At 44.5% G+C, this 23399-nt stretch overlaps 1 protein-coding gene across 10 annotated transcripts in view; it reads right to left on the minus strand.

The window, feature by feature from the left end:
- Window positions 1-10220: 10220 nt before the first annotated feature.
- KEL (Kell metallo-endopeptidase (Kell blood group)) overlaps window positions 10221-23399 on the minus strand; it is a 32448-nt gene continuing 19269 nt past the window's right edge. For 9 of the 10 annotated variants that reach the window (XM_050943533.1, XM_050943513.1, XM_050943578.1 and 6 more), the window contains 9 exons: window positions 22976-23086; window positions 21472-21570; window positions 20812-20889; window positions 20204-20307; window positions 19501-19611; window positions 16509-16576; window positions 15968-16134; window positions 14849-14944; window positions 10221-13489 (listed from right to left, as the gene is read on the minus strand). In XM_050943533.1, coding sequence (XP_050799490.1) covers window positions 13313-13489; window positions 14849-14944; window positions 15968-16134; window positions 16509-16576; window positions 19501-19611; window positions 20204-20307; window positions 20812-20889; window positions 21472-21570; window positions 22976-23086 — 1011 coding nt within the window. In that variant the 3' untranslated portion in view covers window positions 10221-13312. The remainder of the gene's footprint in view (window positions 13490-14848; window positions 14945-15967; window positions 16135-16508; window positions 16577-19500; window positions 19612-20203; window positions 20308-20811; window positions 20890-21471; window positions 21571-22975; window positions 23087-23399) is intronic. The other variant, XM_050943523.1, reaches the window with a different exon arrangement.

Raw genomic sequence — 23399 nt, forward strand, 5'->3', positions numbered from 1 at the left:
GAGAACAGGGAAATTATTGAGTGATCCATCCTCTGTCATTCAGTCCCTGTTTCTGGCAATCAGAGGGTCAGGGACACCCAGAGCATGGGGTTGCATCCCTGACGATCTCGGCTAATTGCCATTGATGGGCCTGTCCTCCATGAACTTATCTAGTTCTTTTTTGAACCCAGTTATACTTTTGGTCCTCACAGCACCCCATGGCAACAAGTTCCACAGGTTGGCTGTGTGTTGTGTGAATAAATGCTTGCTTTTGTTTGGTTTAAACCTGCTGCCTATTAATTCCATTGGGTAAATAACACTTCCATATTCATTCTCTCCACATCTTGTCTCTCTCTTGCTCCTTTCTCTCCTGCCCCACTTCCTCCTCTCATTCACACCCTCTCCCTGCCTCCTGGTCTCATTCTCTCAGGCCTGGACTACACTAAAAAGTGCTATTGGTATAATTAGTTTGATTAGAGGTGTGATTTTTTTAAACCAAACTAATTGTATCAATAAAAGCCCCTATTGTGGACACAGTTATTTCAGTAAGAAGGGGCCTTATACTGGTACAGCTTATTCCCGTAACTGAACCAGAATAAGGCCAAGTCTAGACTACAGACTTCTGCTGGCACAGCTCGGTGAGTCAGGGAATGTGAAGAGGTGTGATCCCTGACCAACTGAGCTGTGCTGGCAAAAGCCCTGAGCACAGGCAGAGTTATAGCAACAGATCTGCACTTTTGTAGGTATAGCTTATTTCACTTGGGAGTGGGGGTGGAAGAAGTTATGCTAGCAAATGTGCAGCTTTTCTGACATAAGCTGCAATCCCAATAGGAACGCTTGGCTAGTGCAGTGCACTGGTATTCTTATATTGGTAAAACCTTCCTAGTGCATACATGGTCTCAGCAATACTAGTATAAGCACCTTTAGACCAATATAACTATAGCTATACTTTGAGGTGAGGTGGAGTGCATTTCATTGTATTGGCACAGTTAAAGTGGTAAAACTTCCTAGTGTCGTCAAGCCCACACTTTCACGCTTCCCTTTTTATTCTGGCTATGCCTACACTAAAGTGTTTATAGTGGCACAGCTGTACTGATGCAGCTGTGCTGCTTGGAGATCTCTCATGTAGCTGATCTATGCTGGTGGGAGACAACTTTCCCATCGACATAATTAATCCACCCCCCCACTAGTGCTTATGCCAGCATAATTTATGTTACTCAGGAAGGTGGAATATTCACACCCCTGAGCAACATAAATTTTGCCAACTTAAGTAGTATTGTGTACATAGCTAAAGTCTCTTTGCTACTTATTTTCATTAGGGTTTTATTAGGGACACAAACCAAAATCCCACCTCTGAACAACCTGATGTTCAATTCAGATCCCAGCTTCAGAGTTGACCCATATCCCTTTCACTGAAAAAAATATGTAAAAGTTTAAACATTCAATTGGCCTGGTGTTATATGCAGACAAGTAGTGGAAACATCTACACTGTGCTGTCTGTACAGGAGAAAATATAAGGTCCGAGCTAAAGATGCGCATTTGAGCACTTGGTTGGCACTGAACTATTGCTGCAGATCTCTGGAGGAGGTTACAGGTGGGAGGGATAACTTAATCCTCCACAGCAGGGAGCTTGGCTGATGAAACTTGCTAAAGCCTGCAAGACAGAGTCCCTATGGTGAACCAAGGGAGATTTGCTAAAGGAGAATGTTGTTCATCACAGCATGCAGGAAAGACTAGGAAAAATCATATTACTAAGATTAACACCAGCATTTCCCAAACGTGGGGGTGGGGAGAGGAACGAAGGACTAGCTGACCAGAGCAGAAGATGGGCAGGCCTTTAGCAACAGGCTGTCATTGGGGTCATTTTACTGAAGGAGGGAGAGGGGGTCAGCTTTCAAAATGTGGGAAAACACTGGAGATTGCACCATACTAGCTGCTTGGCAGCCTTATGAAATTACCAGGCTTCTCCACTGTGTGTATTGCCTCACTCATAATTTCCCTGTGCTGAATGTTTTACCAGCTTGACGGCATAGGCGAAAACATCCCACTGCCACAATGCCTCCCAGTTCCTTACAGACCCTGAGCTCCCTCTGACCTGAGCACCTGCTAGTGGGGTGTGGGAGTGGGAGCATAGAGTCAGAGCAACATGCCCTCAAGTGCTGGAAGGGTGGTGCCTGAGCACCTCCTTCTGATGGGGCTGTTCAGATAACCTGTCTCATCCTCACCCTCCAGTTCCACCCTGCACATAGTCTCTATTTTTAGGAATTTTACTTCCTGATTTTTTTGCTCGGCCAAGAATCATAGACTATCAGGGTTGAAAGAGACCTCAGGAGGTCATCTAGTCCAACCCCGTGCTCAAAGGAGGATCAGCACCAACTAAATCACCCCAGCCAGGGCTTTGTAAAACCTGACTTTAAAAACGGCTAAGGAAGGAGATTCCACCACCTCCCTAGATAACCCATTCCAGTGCTTCACCAACTCTCTGGTGAAAAATTTTTTCCTAATAAGAACTGTTTTTAAGTAGTGCTGGCATTAACCCAAAGTCCTGTCACTCTCTACAGCACCTCCTTTTGGGTTTGTGCTATCTCAGTTACGTGTCTGCTCTGCTGCCAGATTTATTTTTCTGTGGGCTGAGTGAAAGCGGATTGGCCAGAACTTTGTGTAATCGGGGGAAGATAATACAATCATCCTGTTCCAGTTTCACGGGCCCATAAGCTTCTAGCCTAGGACTCAGCTCCCGAACTACTGCACATCCTTTAAACAAGAAATAGGTCCCCATAGGGTTACACTACTGGGATACACACTACATCATCCTTAAATTGGGAACAGGGTCCAGTTGGTCCCCTGGGGTCTCTATAGGGAACATGTTCCTGGGAGTTACCTTTCCAGCCCCTGCACCCATTTTAAACAGGGCAAGGTGATTGCAAGTAGTGATCAAGAGATGAAAAACTCCATAGCTCAGTCTCATTCCCCTTAAACCATCTGGTGTGCACTGCCAGGATCATATGGCACCTGTGGTGTCTTGTGTACTAGAGTATCCTTGAATCAAGGCACTGAGACTTGATAGTGGTATTCATAAACAGTGATCTTTGTTGATCTCACTTGCACTGCATGGTATATGTACAGCACTCACTAAAGGCCAGATTTTCAAGGGAGCTCAGCACACTGCAGGTCCTATTGTGACACTAATGGCCTTCACTGTGCTGAGACTTTGGGAACATTTGGCCACAAACTCCTGAAGTCCTGTCCCAGCCAGCGCACCCTGGGCTCATTGTAGAAACAGAGAAAGATTATCTGAGGGCAAGTCTCTTTTCTGATTGTTTCAAAGTCCCAGTCAGGAATCTGGAGATGGCCCCAGAACATCCCATGATATAGAAAATCTCCATATTCCAGCCCATTCAGTCTTCTGATAAATTCCTAGGCTTGAAAGGTATCCTGAGTATGAGGCTAAAAATCCCAGGCACCCAGGAAAGAAGCAAATACCTGAGAGTAGAAGCAGCATTTCTGAAAAAGAGCGTAAGATCACTTCGGGTTTGACACAGATAAGTTTGTTATCCAGCTACTGCCCAACAGTCATATCCAGGGCAGAGTAAATAGCCCAGGAGTCTGTCCCATATTCATAGATGAAAGGTAAACAACATGAAAAAAAATAGGAGGAATAAGAAAATGTGCAGGGGAGGGAGGGAAAAGGGCAGAGGAACAGCCTATAAATGATAATGCAAAACTTTCTGTTTAAAATTTCACAAACTGTGTAGGCATCTGCTAAAGGCAAATGGAGTTGGGGTTACGCCATGAGTTTGGAAATGATTAATGAAAATTGCTTCCCAAGCCACATGCTGGAAATCCCATCACTTGGGACACATAAATGTGCTCCAGACAAAGACCTGAAGGCTAAACTGTAGTGGACAATCTTCTAGCGGCTGGGGGAAAGAGAAATGATGGACAAGACATGACCTAAAAGAACTTTTTCATCTATAAAATAAAACTACTCAATAACAGCAGCTGTGTCCCTTCACTGGTGATGCTAGAGCACCATCTGGAGGCTGTTTTAGGGCACATACTTCTATTTAAAGCTTCATGTTGAAATCTAGTCATCTTCTTCTTAAGTAGAATGTAGTTTCAGGCCTCACCTCTGCCCCTGAGCATCTTTCACATTTTTTATGGTTTTACAAGCACATTTTCCTATTTTTAAAAATGTGTTTCTCTCCACTGGTGCTATGTGAAAGACCTATACAAACAACAGGGATTCTAGATACCTGGTAATACAGGAAAACTACTACATAACTCCTTTCTCCTCACCTCAAAACAGAGAAAAATATGATTTGTGAAGTCTGTTTCTCTTATAGTGTATGAAGTGAAACTTGTAAGAATAATAGGTACATGTTCAGAGTGAAGTTTGATTTTCAGATCAGTGGTCTCCCTTTAATTATGATCTTACAGTTTGCTAGCCCAATTCCCTTCACTTCCCTTTTAGTTTTGTACAGTCTTTACTGTAAGTAAATCATAGTCCTACAGGTTCCCAAAATGCTTTCCCAGCCCTCGTCCAGACTAACCCGCGGCATCGGCGGGTTAAAATCGATTGCTCGGGGATCGATATATCGCGTCTAGTCTGGACGCGGTGTATCGATCCCCGAGCGCGCTTACATCGATTCCGGAACTCCATCAATCCGAACGGAGTTCCGGAATCGACGCGGAGAGCCGCGGACATCGATGGCGCCCCGTCCAGACTGGTGAGTATCTCGATTTTAGAAATTCGACTTCAGCTACGTTATTCCCGTAGCTGAAGTTGCGTATCTAAAATCGATTTTAATTCCTAGTCTGGACGTGGCCCCAGTCTCTCCACATTCTAGGTTCTTGTTAGCTGTGAGTCCTTGCTCCATTCTGAAGGAGACTGTTCCCCCCCTTTCTCCTCCTGTTCATAGGGCAGATGCATAACAGAGTATGACATCATGGTATGTCACAAGGGCCTGATGATGTCATAGCCCACCCTGAGCTGGAGTCAGTCTGCCAGGAGGATCCTGAGTCCTTCATTAATTCAAGGGGCAATGAGTACAGGCATCTCCTGCTGGACGGGAGAGGTGGAGGAGGGGTGATCCAATTCTGATGGTTTCCCTGGGGTACACCATCTATCTGTTGGCCGTACTCCTGGCCACCCACTTCCTCGTGTTTTCTGATGCATTCATACCATCAAAAAGCCAGACCATGTTCCATGGAGTCAAGGACAGGAAGCTTGAGGGAAGGAGCCCACCACCAGGTTAGAGAGGCTGTCTCTGGCTTTCCTGTATGGAGAGCCAATAGGGAGAGAGGATGGACTGAGAAGATGGCAGAGTGGGAAGGAAAAAAAGATGTGGTGAAGGAGGGGTTAGAGCGTGAGGATTAAAAAGAAGGGAGGGTGCAAGGTGACAGCTAGAGATGGAGAAAGAGGGAGGGGAATGGATAGAAAAGTGGGAATAGCGGTTGGCAAAAAGGAATGAGGGGGAAAAAGGAATTGGATGGGGAGGGAAGAAGGATGATAAGGAATGACAGCATAAGGGAAGAGTAGATATAAATTGAGGGGATATCAGAGGAGCTTGTTTTTAGTTATCTATACGTGCAATGCCTCAATTCAATGAGGCCCTGCTCTGGGCCAGGGCCTCTGAGTGGTACTAGAGATTGGTAAGCCTGCTGCAAGTGTTGCTGAAAAAGCTGTCTTTTAGTTCAGGCAGCAGTCCTGCATTAAGATCCAGAGGTCTCAGGTTTGCTCCCCACTACTGGCTACCCATCCAGTAGTCATAACTGCTAAATGATACAATCCTGTCATTCTCTCAACCATGCCAGCTGAAATGCTGCTCATAGGCAGGGAGCAAGGTTTCCCCTTTATCTGCTCAGCTTCCCTTCCCAGCAGGGGTTGCTCTCAGAGTTTCTCTGAACAGGCAACTGAGGCTTCCTTCCCTTACCCCACCCTCACTTGGCCTCACTGCTTCCTGCCTCACATGAGGAGAGAGAGGTGAGCAGGCTGTGAGCTTGAGCACATTCCCCCTCCAGCAGCCTTCTATGAAATGAGGAAGATGGGACCAGCATTCACAAGCTCAGGGGGAGCAAGGGCTCTGCAAGAGGGGCACTGGATCCCTGTGGGAAGAGGGAGAGCAGAAAAGGGGAAGAGAAATGGCTGGGTGAGAGCAAAGAGAGAGAGAGGGCCAATCATGAAGAAATAAAGGTGTGAAGGACTAGATGAGAGATTGTGGTTGAAAGAGGGAAAGGGAGGAGGGAAAATGCTGTAGGGACAAGTCATGTGGCTCATGCACAGGCCTGGAACTCCTGAGTTCCATTGCCAGCTCTACCATTGACTTGTGCTAGGACCTTGGGCAAGTCTCTTCGCTCCTCTTTGCCTCAGTTTCCCCATCTATAAAATAAAGATAATGACCTTGGGTCACAGGTGGGTGAGAGCACTTTCATAGCTTCGGATGGCAGTATAGCATTCATTTATTAGCATTAGATGATTTTTCTGGTGTAGTAAAAGTTTACTTACTTCACACACATCCATAAGCACATCACACAAGGAGCTACATAGAATTTGTCAGCTATGACAACAATGTGGTGAGGGATGGGCTAAGGGGAGACATCTAGGGAGAGGAAGGATAGTGAGAGTAGGGAGTTTGGAAGAGAGAAAAGGGGACAGGAAGGAAGGGAAGCAGTTGGGGAGTTGGAGGGGACTGAGTGCAGAAGGGAGTGAAGGAGTGAGAGAATGGAGATGGGATGAAGATGAATTGAGGGAAAGAATGGAGAAAGGAGTGGGAGGAGAGGAGAGACAGGTATAGAAGCAGCAAGAGACCAAAAAGAATGAGAGATAGCTAGGATGGACAGTGAAAGAGAAAGAGAGGAGAAAGAGAGACAGAGAGGAGAGCTTATGTCCCCCTCTTGGGTTACAGGCTGGGAGCAAATGGAAGAAACCTTTGTGGCTTCGTCAACAGGGGAAGGCATGGAGCTGATTGACATGGTGCAGAATGAGGATGCGCAAAGACTGAGGAATTCAGTGGTGAAGGATTTGCTGTTGGATCTGGCCATCTCCTTGAACACAGGCAGCATCATGCTTTTTTTTTTATGCGTGACATAGAACCAGAAATCATTGCCATGCTCATGGATGAAGACAACCTGAATGTCTATCTGCGTTTCATGATTGCCTGCTAAGCAACAGTGCTTTTCCTCACTACTCACACCCCAGGGAACCTGTGAACCAAGTGACAACAACAGGCATCTTCCCCATCACCCAGACCTGTCTCATCTCCCAACCCCCTTGAGAACCCTCAATAAACCCTCAATCCAAAGCTTGTGGAATCTCTTATAAACCAGACTTCCTCATCTCAGGATCACCATCTTCTGTCTCCCATCTGCTTGTTATGGCAGAGCAGAGCACTCTCCACTGAGCTGGGCCAGAGGGCTCTAAAGGGGCTTATGCACTGCATTGCCATGCTGGAGACCTACCTGTGGGTCACAGTCTTGATTCCTTTCTCACTTGGTGCTGTTAAGGCGACAGAGACCCAGTTCCTAGTTACAGTGTGGCAGCCAAAATACCTGGTCCACCCGGCGCAAGGATCTGGAGTGACTCACCCTGTAGGTACTTGCTCCAAGTATGTTAATGGTTAAATCAGTGATATAGACTGTTCACATGAGAATGAGTGAAAGGAACTATCTACACCGGGGGTAGGCAACCTATGGCACGTGTGCCAAAGGTGGCACGAGAGCTGATTTTCAGTGGCACTCACACTGCCTGGGTCCTGGCCACTGGTCTGGGGGGGCTCTGCATTTTAATTTAATTTTAAATTAAGCTTCTTAAACATTTAAAAACCTTATTTACTTTACATACAACAACAGTTTAGTTATATATTATAGACTTATAGAAAGAGCCCTTCTAAAAACATTAAAATGTATTACCGGCACACGAAACCTTAAATTAGAGTGAATAAATGAAGACTTGGCACACCACTTCTGAAAGGTTGCCGACCCCTGATCTACACAAAGGAAAGCAGCTGGTCCATCTGGCCTGGTATTATCTCTGCAGCAGGGGCCATTACCATATGCTTCACATGAAGCTGCAAACTCCACCATAACTATACAAATACATGCTTACAGGGGAAGGTATTTGTTAAAGCAGGCAGCTAGTGTTTGTTTTATCCATAAACCAGTAGGTCTGATCCTAAGAGTTGATCCTATCCAATGTCACTGCAGATATTTTCTTACTCAGATACATAGCAGCCGGCTTTGAATCCCACTATATTCTGCATTTCCATAATATGTTGAGGCAATGAGTTCCACAGGCCAGCTATGTCCTGTGTAATAAAGTCAGACTCTGTAATGGCCAAAAATATCCAAATGTAAAGATGTTTCTGTCTTTGAAAGAGCAGCAGTATAAAGGGGTTAAACAATATGTTGCATACATTGCTGGAAAAGAAATTACTGAATGACAAACATTTTTCTCAACTCACATTCCAGAGAAAATGTTTTTTCTCTGATTAACAAGGTATAAAAAAGTCAAAACAGAGCTCAATGTAGATTACTATAAGAATAAGTTTAAATAATAAAAAAATAAGTTTTGTTGGGGACATAACAATCTTTTTTTGATCTTGAAAATTATGAGTAAAATAATTAAATACACTCTGGGATACCAATTATAAAAAAAAAATCCACCATGAGCTGAATCATTCCCAGTATATATTGCTCACAATTCATTAGCTCAGGCTGTAGTATCTGAAGAAAATAAATGCAAAGGAAAGAGGAGTATTTTTCAAGGAGCCTTTCTTGAGCGGACTGGACTAGGAATTGAACAAAGAGGAAAAGTTTGGGTGTGGAATCTGTAAACACTTTAAGAATGACCTGCAAAGGATAGTAACATGGAGCTTGTGATTTTCTTTATGAGGGACAAAAGACAAAAGCCTAACAGGATTTGTTAAGGTGGCACTCAGTCATGAACCTGCACTTCATTGCTAGGCACTGTACAGACACAGAACAAAAAGGGAGACCTGCCTAAAGAGTTTACAATCCAAGTAAGGGTGTGTCAGCACATGGAGTTATTCAATAATAGCTGTCCCTGAATAACTCCATATGTAGTTAAGCTGTAAGGTATTCAGCACCTTCTTCTCCTTCTTCTTCTTCATCTTTTTTTTAAAGCTTAGAAATACCAGGAAAATAAAATCTTGCTTTTCCTGTTTTGCTGGAGGTCTTTCTTGGAAGACATGGATATGTAGATTCTCAGATCTCAGCCCATACTTGAAGGGCAAGGTGTGCCCTATCTACAAGAGCTTTGCTTCACACTGATCATTCAGGTATTTGAATTAGTTAAATAGATGTTTAAAAAAACAAAAGCATCACCGCCAACAACCAAACAGATCGTTTTAAACAGTTAGAATAAAAAAAAAAAAAGCTCTTTCCATATCAATGAAACAGGTTTCATTTGCATGATTTCTCTGATGTCATAAAGATCCTAGCTCTCTAGTAGTCCAAGAGGCGTCCAAAAAAACCATGACTGACAAGACCTGAATTTCCAATGTTGAAAAAAAAAAGGGAAAAAAAGGAAAAAATATTGGTGGGCAGAGGAGGAAATGCCAACATTTTCAGGAAACAAACAAACAAAAGAAAAGAAAAACCCCTGTGGTGTTTAAATGTTGCTTGTAATCTTAAATATATAATATTAGGTTGTTTTTTTAAAGAGAGTCAGTGTGATGCAGTAGATAAAGCATAGAGAGTAAGAATTGGAAGGGCTGGGGTGAAATCCAGCCGTATTAATGTCATAAGGGAGTTTTGTCACTGATTTCAAGGGAGCCAGGATTTCACCTATGGTTTATTCTCTCATCTCTGCCACTGACCTGCTGTGTAATCTTGTTTAAGTCATTAGTGTCTCCGTGCCCTAGTTTCCCCATCTGTGAAATAAAGATAATGATATCTAACCCTGTTTGTATAGTGCTTTGAAGTCTATGCATAAAACTCACCAACATATGTGCTATTACTTATATCAAACTGTGAGTCTGATATATACCATTTTTTCAAGACTAGTAGAAATGTTTCTAAGATTTTCTTTGTTCACTCCAAGGAATACAGATTTTAGTTTGGATTTAAACATTCTCCTGCAGCATTTGCAACTCTGATATTACTGCAATGACCTAGCGCTTGAGAACTGGAAAATAAAACTGACAGAAAGAAAAGTGAAATTCACCCGTCTATTTTCATTCTCTAATACTGAGTGAAATTCAAAAATGAATCAATCAGCATTAATAGTAAATAGTACATTTAATTTTAAAAAAATATTTCAATTATAATTTTTCAATCAGAAGATTTATTAATAACAACACAGATAAAGAACCTTTTATTCACATATATTCTGTTCGGCCTTTAATCAGTGAGAATATAACAGTGAAATGGTCTTTCAAAAAAAGTGTTCCTGAAGAATATACTGTGTTGGCCTATACTGGTTGGCACTGGATTCATAGATTCCAAGGCCAGAAGGGATGATTGTGATCATCTAGTCTGACCTCTTGTATAAACAGGCCATAGAACTTCCCCCAATAATTCCTGTTTTTTAGAACAACATCCAGCCTTAATTTAAAAATTGCCAAAGATTGAGAATCCTTCACAACCCTTGCTAATTGTCACAGTGACAAGGATTAAGACAATTAATTGGTCTTTTCCAGCTTTAATTTTGCTGCTTATTCCCAATACCAGTATCTACTCCCAAAGAATCACCCCACTGGTAATATAATGTTCAGAATAAAACAGCTCCCATCATTTAAATTTTTTCCCAGGAACTGTTTTACAAAGAAACAGCGGCCAGTGAGCTGTAGGAGGGTTGTGTTTGCCAATTCTAGTGAATTTTATTATTTTTGTTTTTTTAAATATAGGTCTAATTATCAGGGCCTCCAAAATTATAGTTTTAAGGGATTCTTAGTAACATAGAAATGTTCTTATATGCCAGTTTTCTTGCTGCTCCTGAAATCCACTATATCTTTTACACTTTGCTCCCCTACACTGCATTACTGCATGACATTTGGTTACAACAATACTATGTCACAAAAACATAACAGCAGCAAAACTCTCCCATCTGGATAGCAAAAATTCCTGAAAAGCAGTTTGGTATTTGGAGAAGCATTCTAAAATCTGGGTGGTTAGTCTGACCTCTGGAGGCTCCCATAAACCCTGGAAACCACCCCCTATCATCCCAATCTTTCCTTAAACAGGCCCCAGCCCTAGCTAACTTAATATAGGGTAACCATATTTTCCAAAAGGAAAATGGGACACCATACGAGGCACCTCCTCCCTTCCTGTGTGGGGCCTACCCAAGGCTTCCTTCTTCCCATGTGTGTAGGGCCAGCCCTAGACCCTCTGCCACCCATATGCAGAGGGCAGCTCTGGCCTGAGCTGCTTTCCCAAGCCCTCCCTCCTGTGAAGGGCTGGCATTGCTGCTTTCCCCCACACACATGTTCCTCTGCACCCTGCTAAGGTTGCACCCCACTTTTGGGGCAAAACTGGGCATTTGTCCAGTTTTGGGACAAATGCCCAGTTTTGCCAAAAACAGTCAGAACAGCCAGGACAGGGCTTAAAAAAAAAGAGACTGTCCTAGCCAAAATGGGACATAGGGTCACCATAACTTGATGCCTTTTTGTGAGAGGGAACAAGACTTGTCTGTTATTTCCATATGGAGTGACTGGGGGAAACTATTAGGAATCTCTAACATCTTGGGGGGGCATAACACCCTCCCACATCCCATTGCCTCCTGACAGTGCATGACAAGGCCCTGGTGCAGGACTAGATTAGGGGCTCCCTTCCCCATTCCAAAATCTAAAATGTTGCTTATGCCCAGCATTGGGCACACATCCTATCCAACCACCTCCAACATCTTCAGTTGCCCCCCAAAACTCCCCCCACCTCTCCCACTTGCCCCCATCCTCCCAGTCCTTTCCACTCACCCCATAGTACACCAACACCTCACCCCCCCAACCCCTCATCCACTGGCCTCCAAGACTTTCCAGGACATTCACCAGCACCCAGCTCAGCACCCCACTCCATTTCCAGGCTAGGGAGGCAACTCCTAATCTTGGCTGGCAGCTGCCCCTCAGTTCCTCTCACCCCGTTGTCCACCCCACATCACACGGGAGACCAAATCTGATTGATGAGTGGTGTCACCTGGTCACAATGCCGCTCAAATCTGGCCTGAGCCCCAGAAGGGTGAGGGCCAAATTTGTGTGAGCAGCATTGCCACTTTGTGAACCAAGTGATATGCCAAAGTGCCATTCCATCAGGAAGTCCCTCATAACCTCATAACTCAATGGCTCTGGTGGAACTTCACTACTTGCAACATTATAGCTATGTCACTGACTCCTGAGATTCCACTTCCTATCCTGTTCATGCCTTGCTTCCCCCCTTCCTCTTTTCCACAGAAGGGGTTCCTCCATTCCAGCCTTTCTTATCCCTCAGCCAGTGCATGCTCTTCCCCTTCTTCTGAGTGCAAAAAAGCTTAAGAATAGCTGCTGCTGCTACATCCTTCTCGTCAGAAGTCAGCAGGGGGAGCAATTAGAAAAGAGAGGCAACCGCTGCATCAGACAAGCGATATCTAGGGTTTGATCCAAAGTCCAATGAAGTTAATGGGACTGAGCTTTCCATTCAAGCTAGCACTGGGCCGGGCCCCTAGTGGTCAGAGATAAGAATAACCAGGGGAAAAAACAATCCCAAAGAGCTAGACAGGTCAGATCCAGGACACTAGGCTAAATAGCAGAAAATAACATAGAATCTCAAGACCATTCCACTCATATTGGGGGCGCTAAGACAGGTATGCCATAACATATCTAGGTGAGGTTTTTAGCAATGTACATTAATTAAATGTCTCATCTTCCCATCTGGAAGCAGTAACCAGTGAGTCTCTTCCCCCCTTGTGATTTCAGAGTGAGAGATCTGAGTTCTTCTATCCCTAGTGGTCCAGGGCGGGAGGTGTGCATGGGAACTTGTGAGGTTCCCCCCAGTGTTGTTAATAATTGCAGCTTGTCTATTGACCTTGCAAGCCTGTACCCCCACACTCTGAAAGGCAAATTTAGCCTAATTGGGGCAGGGCATGGGGAGCATTTGGGGAGTAGCACACACTGTATTGGCTGCTATGTTTAGCCTCTCTTCCCTCTTGCTACTCGGACTGGTATCTTCTGCCACCATGACCTGTTGGTGGGGGAAAAGGATGAGAAGAAGGGATGTGGAGGAGTGGGTTAGGCTCCAGAATGTCTCTGTGAGGGCAGGCCATTCTTCAGCAGGGATGAATTCTACAGCTCCAGTTTCCATACCTCTGCCTTTCTCTCTCTCTCCCCCTCCGTCTCCATGTGGATTACCAGATGTGGCACTTGAAGGCTGGATTCATTGGTGCTGTGCTGGAGCAGTGGAAATGCCTGGCAAAGTCCTGGCTGTTGCTGAGGGGCCCACGGACGCGGAGTGGTGGGGGGCTGTGTGGGTCATTGTGCAGGAAGGCTTGCAGTCTCTCATGGCTTTGGTGCCCACACATACCCTGGAGGGAAACAAAACAATCATGTCAGCATCTAAGAATGATCCCAAAGACTCACTTGCCCATGAGCCCTCACATAGGTTCTGCCGAGTTCCAGCTGTCATCCTTCCTGGGCAACATGAACATGAGGAGACAGGGCAAACAGAGAGAGAGATGCTGGACAACAGTGCCAGGAGAGAGGATGACACTCAGATCTACACACCTGGATACTGCCATTTCCTAGTGCATGGTAGAGGGGAAGAGTTCCATCTATCCATATCTATCTGTTCTAAAATCTTCATTATGTTATTTCAGTGTGTTAATTTAGTCACAGCCCCAACAAGGCAGAAATTATGCTGGCTGGCAGGGGAAGCACCTATAGGACAGATAGTGCTGTGAATATGCCATTCTTTGGAGGGGAGAGTCCAGCTTTTATTCAGGTGATTTGCCAAGTCTGGGTCATACTGGACTCATCACTGTTGCTGGAAGCCCAGATGATCACTCTGGTTAATCCTGCCTGCATTCACTGACAGCTGGTCCTAGAGCTGCCACATCCCTTCTCTAATACAGACCTTACCAGAGTGACCCAATGCTTTGTAGCCTCAGGACTGGACAACCTTCTTCTGCACTCTTCTCAGGGATACCATCAATAAGCACTCTGAAGCTCCAGCTAGTGTGGAATATAATGGCTGATCTCTATGATCCCTGAATCTCTATGAGAACATAACACCAGTGATCTTTGAAGTGCACTTCACTTGCAGCTCAAGGGTTAGGTTATGTATAAGTCCTAAACTTGCTAAGAGGAAGGTACCTGAAAAATCTCACTCACTCCATCCATCCATCCATCCACGTACTTGACCCCCATCACCAAAATACTTGATCAGCTCTCTCCCTAAAGCCCATTGTGGTGGCAGTGCTGGTTCACTCTTGCTGTCTTTTCCTTCCCGCAAACCTAAATTTCTTCTTGCCCACTCTTCCCAGGTAAGTAAATTATTGTTTGACAGTCAAGTTAAATATCATTCTTTTTTTTTTCTTTCATTATCATCAGTCATCATAACCAAGGGTGCTTAGATATTCCAGTGACTGCCTTAGATAAACCTTAAATGATGGATAGTAGATAGTTTGTTGTGCGTGGTCCCTTTGACAGTCTGATATTGCTTCAGAGCCCATGTAAGATGTATGTCTTCAGTGAGGCCTTTGATCAGCATTTAGGGAGCAGCCCAGTGCTGCAAAGTGGGGAGAGAGACTCAGACCAGGAGGGAAGGAGATGGTGATAATCAGACACACAAACCAGAGAGAGAAAGTATGAGAGAAAGATACATTAAAGGAGGCCTGATGGACTGGGACAGACAAGATGAATAAGATCAGCAAGGTGTTCATTACATTGGCAAAGCTGATGTAGAAGAGCTGATGGTGTGAGAGTCCACTCCCGAGTAAATTCCTCTCCTGTTTGTGCTTTTTCAGCCAGTTCTTATAGGCCTGTGGGCAAAGAGGGACAGATAAATTTAAAAAAAAAATCTCAGACTGTCACAAATATCGTTAAAGTTTAACTCACAACAGAGAGCTGAAATCAGGAGCCTCCTTCCTCCCAGTGTGCATGCTGGTGCAGCCTGCTGGTACTGCACTGGAGCTCTTACACTGGGACCATAGACATCCATCCACACCATAAACATCCATCCAATCACCGAGAAAGTATAGTATCCTTTTCTTTCCCGTCCCATCTCCTTGCTCTCCGAGATGGCTTATCCCTGCCCTCTTTCCCAGGGGTGGCTCCAGGCCCCAGCATGCCAAGCGTGTGCTTGGGGCGGCAAGCCGCGGGGGGCGCTCTGCTCGTCACCTGGAGGGCATCAGGCAGCCAGCTTCGGCAGCATGCCTGCGGAGGGTTCTCTGGTTCCGCAGCTCTGGTGGACCTCCCGCAGGCGTGCCTGCAGAGGGTCTGCTGGTCTCGTGGCTTCGGTGGAGCCGTGGGACCAGCGGACCCTTCACAGGCACTCCTGTGGGAGGTCCACCGGAGCCGTGGGACCGGCGACTGGCAGAGCACCCCCTGCGGCATGCCACCGTGCTTGGGATGGCAAAATGTCTAGAGCTGCCCCTGCTCTTTCCTATCAACCTAACTGTTGTGCTTCTCATTCCAGGCAATACCACATTGTGGCAGCAGAGGGTCAGAAGATGATGATGTTTGATGCACTATAAATGAATGAAAATCATTTCAACTTAAGTCACCCATGCTCAAAAAATATTTGCCATGCTTTGCATATCACTAGTACCTTCTGTCTAAAGATCTGAAGGCATGTGACAGACATTATTTAATTAAACTTCATAACTTCCCTGAAGAGGAACTTTCTTCCACAGAGTTCTTTCAGCTTCATAGATATGGGTTATTGATTCATACAGGACCAAGACAGGACCAGAGCAAGAGGGTTGCATGGCAGGGCAGGACTGAGGGGTACTGGTAGAGTTATGTGAAACTACAAGACTAGAACAGCAGGTAGCTTGAGATACCTGGTAAGCGATGGCGAGTCCTCCTGTGTCAGCTGCATTCTCCAGCAGGGTGAAAGTGCCATTGATTCTCAGGCCCTGCAGAGAGTAGCGTTCATACTGTTCCACCATGCAGTCTGTACCCCACACTAATGCATCCCTGTTGCATCTAGGACAGCTCTCAGGCACCACTGTAGAGAAGAGGGAAATCCAGGAAGGTAAATGCAATATCAGTGTCCATTGGGATTCAGTCACTGCTCCCATTAGTAATGAGCATGATCTGGAACTGAGTCTTTTGAATTTACCAAACCCATCTTTGCACTACACATTTAAATAGGGAGCAGGTCCTGGAGGAGCACCCCTGAGCTCTCCAGAGGGAATACACTCCTGAGGTCTGTGACAGTGAGCAGAGGGAAGACTGTATTATAAATTACCAGCGATGGTTCGGGGCATTGGAACAATTTTTATAGTCAGGGTGGTGAAAGTGGAAACCACGTATTTGGTTGTTATTACTACTTCAGGCCAGGGGATGTTGCTGCACCCTTGAATGGTTCACAATACGCACCATAATCATGGAATGCGTGAAGCAGCTCATGTGCCATGATGACTCCCATGGCTCCAAAGTTCACAGCGCTGAAAAACACAGAATGTAAAGAGGTATCAGCTGCCAAACCTGCAGGAGGCAGGGGATGCAGGGGTTTCTCTGTACAGCCCTGCTCCATCTAGTGTGATTCTACTCTGCCAAGTGATGGTGTAAAACCAGTATCACGGGCTGCATGCTTATCGTCTCTGTTATTCCAGACCAACATGTTCAGCAAATGTTCAAGTAAAGGTATGATTCTTCTAACTATCAGCACTGCCAATTCCCCCTGGCTATGATTACACAGCAATTAAATACCCACAGCTGGCCTGGGTCAGCTGACTTGGGCTTGCTGGACAGCTGCAAAATTGTATAAACTTTGGGGCTTGCCGGAGGCTCCAGCCTGAGCCTGAACATCTACACAACAATTTTAGCCCCACAGCCCGAGTCAGCTGACCCAGGCCAGCTACAGGTCTTTTATTCTGGTGTAGACATACCCTGAGAGTCAAGCTGAATTCTTTCTAGCTCATACCCTTTCATCATTAAAGATTCTGCAAGTCAAATTCTGCCCTCATTAATTGTGGAATCCCAGTGTCCTCATGACAGGTTAGTGACATGGTAATGCCAGGTTAGTGACATCTGTGCAACCCCATTGCCTGTTGAAGAGTTGCACAAATGATAACTGAGGGTAAAGATAATGGGGTTGTACAAGTGAACAATTGCAATTGGATGTTTTTTAACAAGTCTGCTAAGTATGCGCAAGATAGTAATCTAAGCAGGGGTTTCACTAGAAATAGTTGTGGTACTCCCACAGATTCCACCCACAAACCAAGTTCCACCCATTTGAAACACCAGAATGAGTCCACTCACAGTTAAATTTCCACAGTATGATCATCCCTCTCCTTTCATAAATGCATTGATCAATAATGAAAAAGCAAAGCACATTGACACGTACGTAGTGATCATCACTAGATTTCAGAATTAACAGGTTACTGAAATGAATAGGAGCAACTCATATCTCTCTAACAGCGGCTGCTTTTAGAGTTCTACAGACTCAGTTCACATTTTAAAGGTTATCTGCAACTACAGCTGGATTTATAACTGATTTTTCAGTTTACTGGCCATTCTGAAAAATCAACACTAACTTTTGTTTCAGAGTTGACCAGAATTTAATTTTTAATTTTTTTTTAATTAACCGATGAAAAAATAATCTGCTTTGTATTGAATGAAGCATTAAGTTCCACTCAGTTTTTAAAAAAAGTTTAATAAAATTGAAGTAAATTTGAAAATGAAAAGTCATATAAAATTGAAAAATCAAAACTTTGCATTTAAAAAATGTCAAAACAAAACGTTTCAATTTTTTTAAATTTCAACTGAAAGAACTTGGAGAATTCAAAATGAATTCATGAAATATTTTTGTCAACCCCAAACTGCATTTTTTGGGGAAAAAACCTCAAACCATGGATGTCTGACTCCTGAATCTAATGCGCTCTCTCTCTCTCTGAACTGTTAGCTCTGCTGGGCTAACAGTGTTAGCAAACTTACTTCTGTCACAGTCAATTTAGTCAGCAAATCAGACTGAATACAGGAGACAGATCTGCTGATTCAGAAGTGACTCACTCATTAAGTGGAAGCACACAGCATTAGAAAAGTATATTTGTCTTGCCATTATTCATTTCAGCTGTGTCCCATTCTTAATCTTGTTATGAGTTTTATGAGTCATCAAGGGCACATGGGTGTTCTACAGATAGGAGGTGTAAGTTTCACCATAGACTAAAAAGAATTATTATATTGATCAGACCACTTATTTCATTCCTTCCCCCAGTGAGAGCCTATTTTTTTTATAATAGGAATTTAATGAGTCTGGGATCATTCTCCCTGTGCAAACTTTTCTACCGGGGGACAAAAAAAAATGACATCAAACAATGTTTAATGTGTCTTAAATCACCACTCAATGACAACAATTGCTTGCTCAACAGAGGTGCTCTCATTATAACAGAAGAACAGAATTGTACTGTTTGATGATTCACAGGAATGCATACAAACCTCATAATGCAAAAAAAAAGGTTGCTTAGTAGAGGTGGTCTTTTTATAAAGGAGGAGCAGAGTTGTCTTTGATCCATTTGAAGACACTTTGGATAGGAGATTGCCTAAAGGTTTCACAGGTTTTATTCTTGGACTCTAGAAAATAATATAGCTCCATCTTTGAGTGACTCAATATTGAGGTGGGCTCAGGAACTGTCTTTGTAGCCTGTCTTGATGAGCCTCATGTCTTTTTTCCTTCTCCTCTATTATATTCTGCCTGCATGGGAGGGCCAGGAAAACTGCCAGCCTGAGTCTCAGGGTAAGACACTGAGGTTACTCAGTGACAGATGAGAGATGGCTTATCTCAGCCCCACCTGGAAAGCACTTAGGCTCTGATTTTGCTCTTACTGAAGCCAGTGGACAAATTCCCACTGAGTTCAGTCAGGCTACGTCTACACTACAGCATAAAATCGAAATTACTAAAACCGGTTTTATAAAACCGATATTATAAAATCGATTTTATGCGTCCACACTAGGGCACATTAATTCGGTGGTGTGCATCCATGGTCCTAGGCTACCATCGATTTCCAGAGCAGTGCACTCTGGGTAGCTACATTAAAGGAATGAGACCAATAACTTCGATTTCCGTCCACACTAACTCTAAATCGATATAGTAATATCGATTTTAGGGTTACTCCTCTCGTTGGGGAGGAGTACAGAAATCGATTTTAAGAGCCCTTAAAATCGATTTAAAGTGCCTTGTAGTGTGGACAGGTACAGAGTTAAATCGATTTAACGCTGTTTAAATCGATTTAACTGTGTAGTGTGGACCAGACCTCAGAGCAGGACCCTCTCTCCCCGCTTTTGGCCTTTCGCAGTGAAACAGTGTACTAGAAACACAGCATGCCGAAGGGGTGAGGTTTATGTTGGTGGCTTTGCAGCCCCTCAGTACCTGGGGAACTCTGCGTGGAAGAAGGGGCTGCGGAACATTCCCGCGGGGAAGACCACGGCGTGGTGCCTCAATGAGTAGTAGGAATGGACAGACCAAGGGAAGACCTTCCAACTAGAAGCAGAAAAAGAAAAGAGAAAGAACACCCACTATTAATGGCTTGGGACCTTCTCCTGATCTCTCTCCCTACTGGACCTTTGTGGAATGGTGGTGAAATAGAGAAAGAACTCCCCAGTGCAATTTCATACAGAGAGGAGGCAGAGTTAGAGGTTCACATTATTCAGAGCCTCATGTGTTCAATCTGCCTTTATTTATTTATTAGGCACTTATCACTGCCATAGCTAAGTTCCTTGAAAACATTCATGGATGTACCCTCCCCACACCACTGTCAGGTAAGCCACTGATAGTAGCCTCATTTTACAGAGTGGCTAAGAGACTTGCTCAGGGTCATGCAGGTGGTATGTGGCAGAACTGGGAAATGAACACAGCTTTTCTGACTTTCTGCTCAGTGCATTAACCACAAGAGCAACTTTCCTTCCCACTGTCTTGGCCCATTCCTATACTATATCTCTAATCCTCTTGTTTTTGTTGTATCTTCTTCTGTGTCCAGTCAGCTGCTCCTATACCTCCTCTCCACAGCCTATATACATCCTATAACCAGTCCCCTACCACACATCATCCCCACCACCTGTCAGCTGACACATACTTATCCTGCAGGTGGGGATGAAGGAGCCTCAGGGAGAAATTTTCCCTCACAGCTTTCAGGCAGGCCACCACATTGAGCAAAAAAGTATTGTCATGTATCTCCAGCTGAGGAAAGAGAGAGGCAATGAGAGTGAGTTTAAAAGGACACAGAAGAGAGCAAGAGCAAGAGAGAGATGAGAATCAGAAAGAGGATGGGACAAAAGAGACAACACCAAAAAGGGCAGAAAATGGGGTTAATAAAAAAATCAAACAATCAAATATTCTCTCTTTTCTCTCCCAACGCTCAAAATCTCCAACCTAAGAGGTGGAAAAGAACTGCAGGAGATATTATCACAAGCAAGGCAGAGCACGGCTTCTTTGGGGGATGAACTGTGCCATTTCCAACTTCTCCTGTGCCAACAGGAGGCAGAGTAGGCAAAGACGCAAGAGCACTGACTGGACTTCCCAGCTTCTCCAGACCCAACCTCTTTCAAAACAAGACATTGGAGGGAGAAGGTATGCTAGTTGTATGGAGTATGCTCTGCTCCCTTCGTCTCCAGCAGAAGTTCCCCTTGGGTATGGAACAGGTATATTACCAGTAACAAGACAGGTATGTTTGCTATAACTCACATCCTGGAATTCCCGGTCTATTTCAGGAGTTTGGAGGGTTCTGTCTGGATAGCCAATTTCCACCTGAAGCTTAGAAACCTTAAGTCATTAAAATAAAATAAAATAAATAAAACACATAACCAAGAGGATTCCTTACATTTTGAATGTCCCTATAAAGTGTTTCAGGGCAGGGTAAGAAGGACTTATAAATTAGCTCTGTAAAAATAAGAGTTGTCCTACTGGACTTCTCCAGGTAACACATCTTCCCTTTTGCTCTTCTCCTTTCCCAAATCAGTGCCATAAGGCCAAATGCAACCCTGATATAAACAGCAGCTGCTCTAACGAAGCCCATGGAATTGCAGCTGCTTACACCAGGGCAGCTTTGTGCTTTTTTAACTCCTTCCATGTGGAAGCTTGTTGGTGCTCATAAATGTTGGCATGTGTGCAGCTGTGGGTGCGCTTGGATAAACATACCTTTTCCATATATACACATCAGGGTATGACTATGTGCATATGAAGGTATATGTGTATCCACCTAGAAGTGTTGAGCAGGTATGTATAAATGTATCCATGTAGGATTATGTACACAAGAACACATGTCAAAGTATGTGCAGGTGCACATTCCTTCTCCACGGGCTTCTGGGACATAAGGACCCAGTGACCTGTGTCTTCCACACATGCCTTGTCCTTGGCCTCTTGTCGGGTCTGCTCATCCATCCACTCCACCTGATCCAGCCGACTGTTGAGGGCATCTCGGACCACAGAGAACATTTTCTCAGCCTGCCAAGAGGAAAGAGAGATACACTCATGGCTACAGAAAAGCAGCTGCTCCTTAGGAAATACCATATCTGGCTCTGAGAGGAGAGGGGAGCAATCAGGCCCATGTTTATTCAGTCCTGGATTACTCTCTTTCTGTGCTCCACAAATTGAGGTACAACCCAGCCCTGGTAAGGATCCCTCTTTCCAGGGAGTGAGAAGGGAATTCATTCTTCACTTCCTTTCAGCCATAGGCTTGTCCCTGTACACTGCTCCCCTAACCCTGCCCTGTTCTCCTCATCTCCCCATTGCCTCTGCTTAGGTGAGAGGAGAACACAGTCCCTTGTTCATTCAGTCCTAGACTTCTCCTCTCCTAACATGGGATGGGATCTACTCCAGATTCTTTCCCTTTGTCTGAATTACAGGAAAATTCAGGATGTATTTAGTTCCAGCTCCCTCTATTGTACAATCTGACCCTCCTCTCTGCTGGTGGTGTCCGAGGGGGATTCAATCAAACAGTTCAGGGCTCCACCACGTGCATGTGCACACACACATACACTTCTCTCATAGTGGAACCTATAGTCTGCCCTGGAAGAAGCCCAGGAAATTCACTTCACTGATGCCCTTACAAGGAAGATGAGTGCTGTCATTTAACATGCTCTCCTCTGTCCTCCTTCCCTCTTTCTCTTCTCTGCTTCTTCACTGATCTTCCCTCTTAATGTCTCTCATTGTCCCATGTCCCTAGGTTATTTTTTCATGGCATTTTTCACACATTGCAAACCCTTTATAAATTCAATGCTTGTGCTAATAACCTTGGAAACAGAAATCTGATCCCTTAGCAAAAAGGTTCCCCTTCCCCAGATTTGTTTGTGATTACTGACCCACTCAGAAGCCCTGGCATATTGGTTTGTTAATAAAGGATTGTTCACAAGTACTGGGTAATCCATGCTAGTTTTTTATCATGAGATGGTTCATGAGTGCTAGAACTGCATTTACTGGGGCTGCATGCACTAATTTGTTCTTGTAGGGTCACATATAAGTACTGGGCCTGCAAGCACAGGTTTGTTATTAGAAAATCACTCATGGGTATTGGGGCTGCAGGCACTGGTCTGTTATTGTAGGGCCCTGTATGAGTGCTGGGGCTGCACACAATGGTTTGTTTTAGTGTAGGGTCATGCATGAGTACTGGGGGCCCCACTCTCTGCTTTGTTACTGAAGGGATAAGGCTAAGGACGGAGGGCCTACTACTGACTATTTTAGCAATAAGTGTATTGAAGCTCCAATAACCTACCTCACTCCCAAAGAATGATGGGACATTTGTAAGGGATAAGGAAGTGACCTGCCCTCGATAGTGTATCAGGTAAGAACGGAAAGAGAAGAAGGACATTAAGATGAGTTTGTGTTTGGGTGGGGGAAGAAGAATACCTACGAGTTCCTTTGTCTCTTGAGGGAAAATCTCTTGCACAATCATCTCCCCAAGGACAGGCTCAAAGAAGGTGCTGGTGTCACTCAGGCACTTCCTCCAGCGATGGGCCTGTACCTGGGAAAGGAGCAGAGAGAGAGAGAGAGAAACAAAGTGCCAGAGGAGGAAGGCAGAACAACACATAGAAAGAGAGAGGGACAGAGAAATATGTCTACATGTGTAGTAATGATCATAGCAAATAATCAAGAATTTAATTTATTTTACTTAGATTTTTATCAGCCCTAAGAGGCTTTGAGCACTTCAGAAAACATGGCCGTAGAACTCAAGGCTGGTTCACCCTCTTCGCTTCCACAAGTGCAGGGGACTCATATCCTGGCTGGAAGGGACAGAAAAGGGAAACCTGCCCATCTGTATATTGTTCTCCAACCCC

This window comes from Gopherus flavomarginatus, chromosome 1 (assembly GCF_025201925.1).
Source record: "Gopherus flavomarginatus isolate rGopFla2 chromosome 1, rGopFla2.mat.asm, whole genome shotgun sequence".
In the NCBI taxonomy this organism is placed as follows: Eukaryota; Metazoa; Chordata; order Testudines; family Testudinidae; genus Gopherus; species Gopherus flavomarginatus.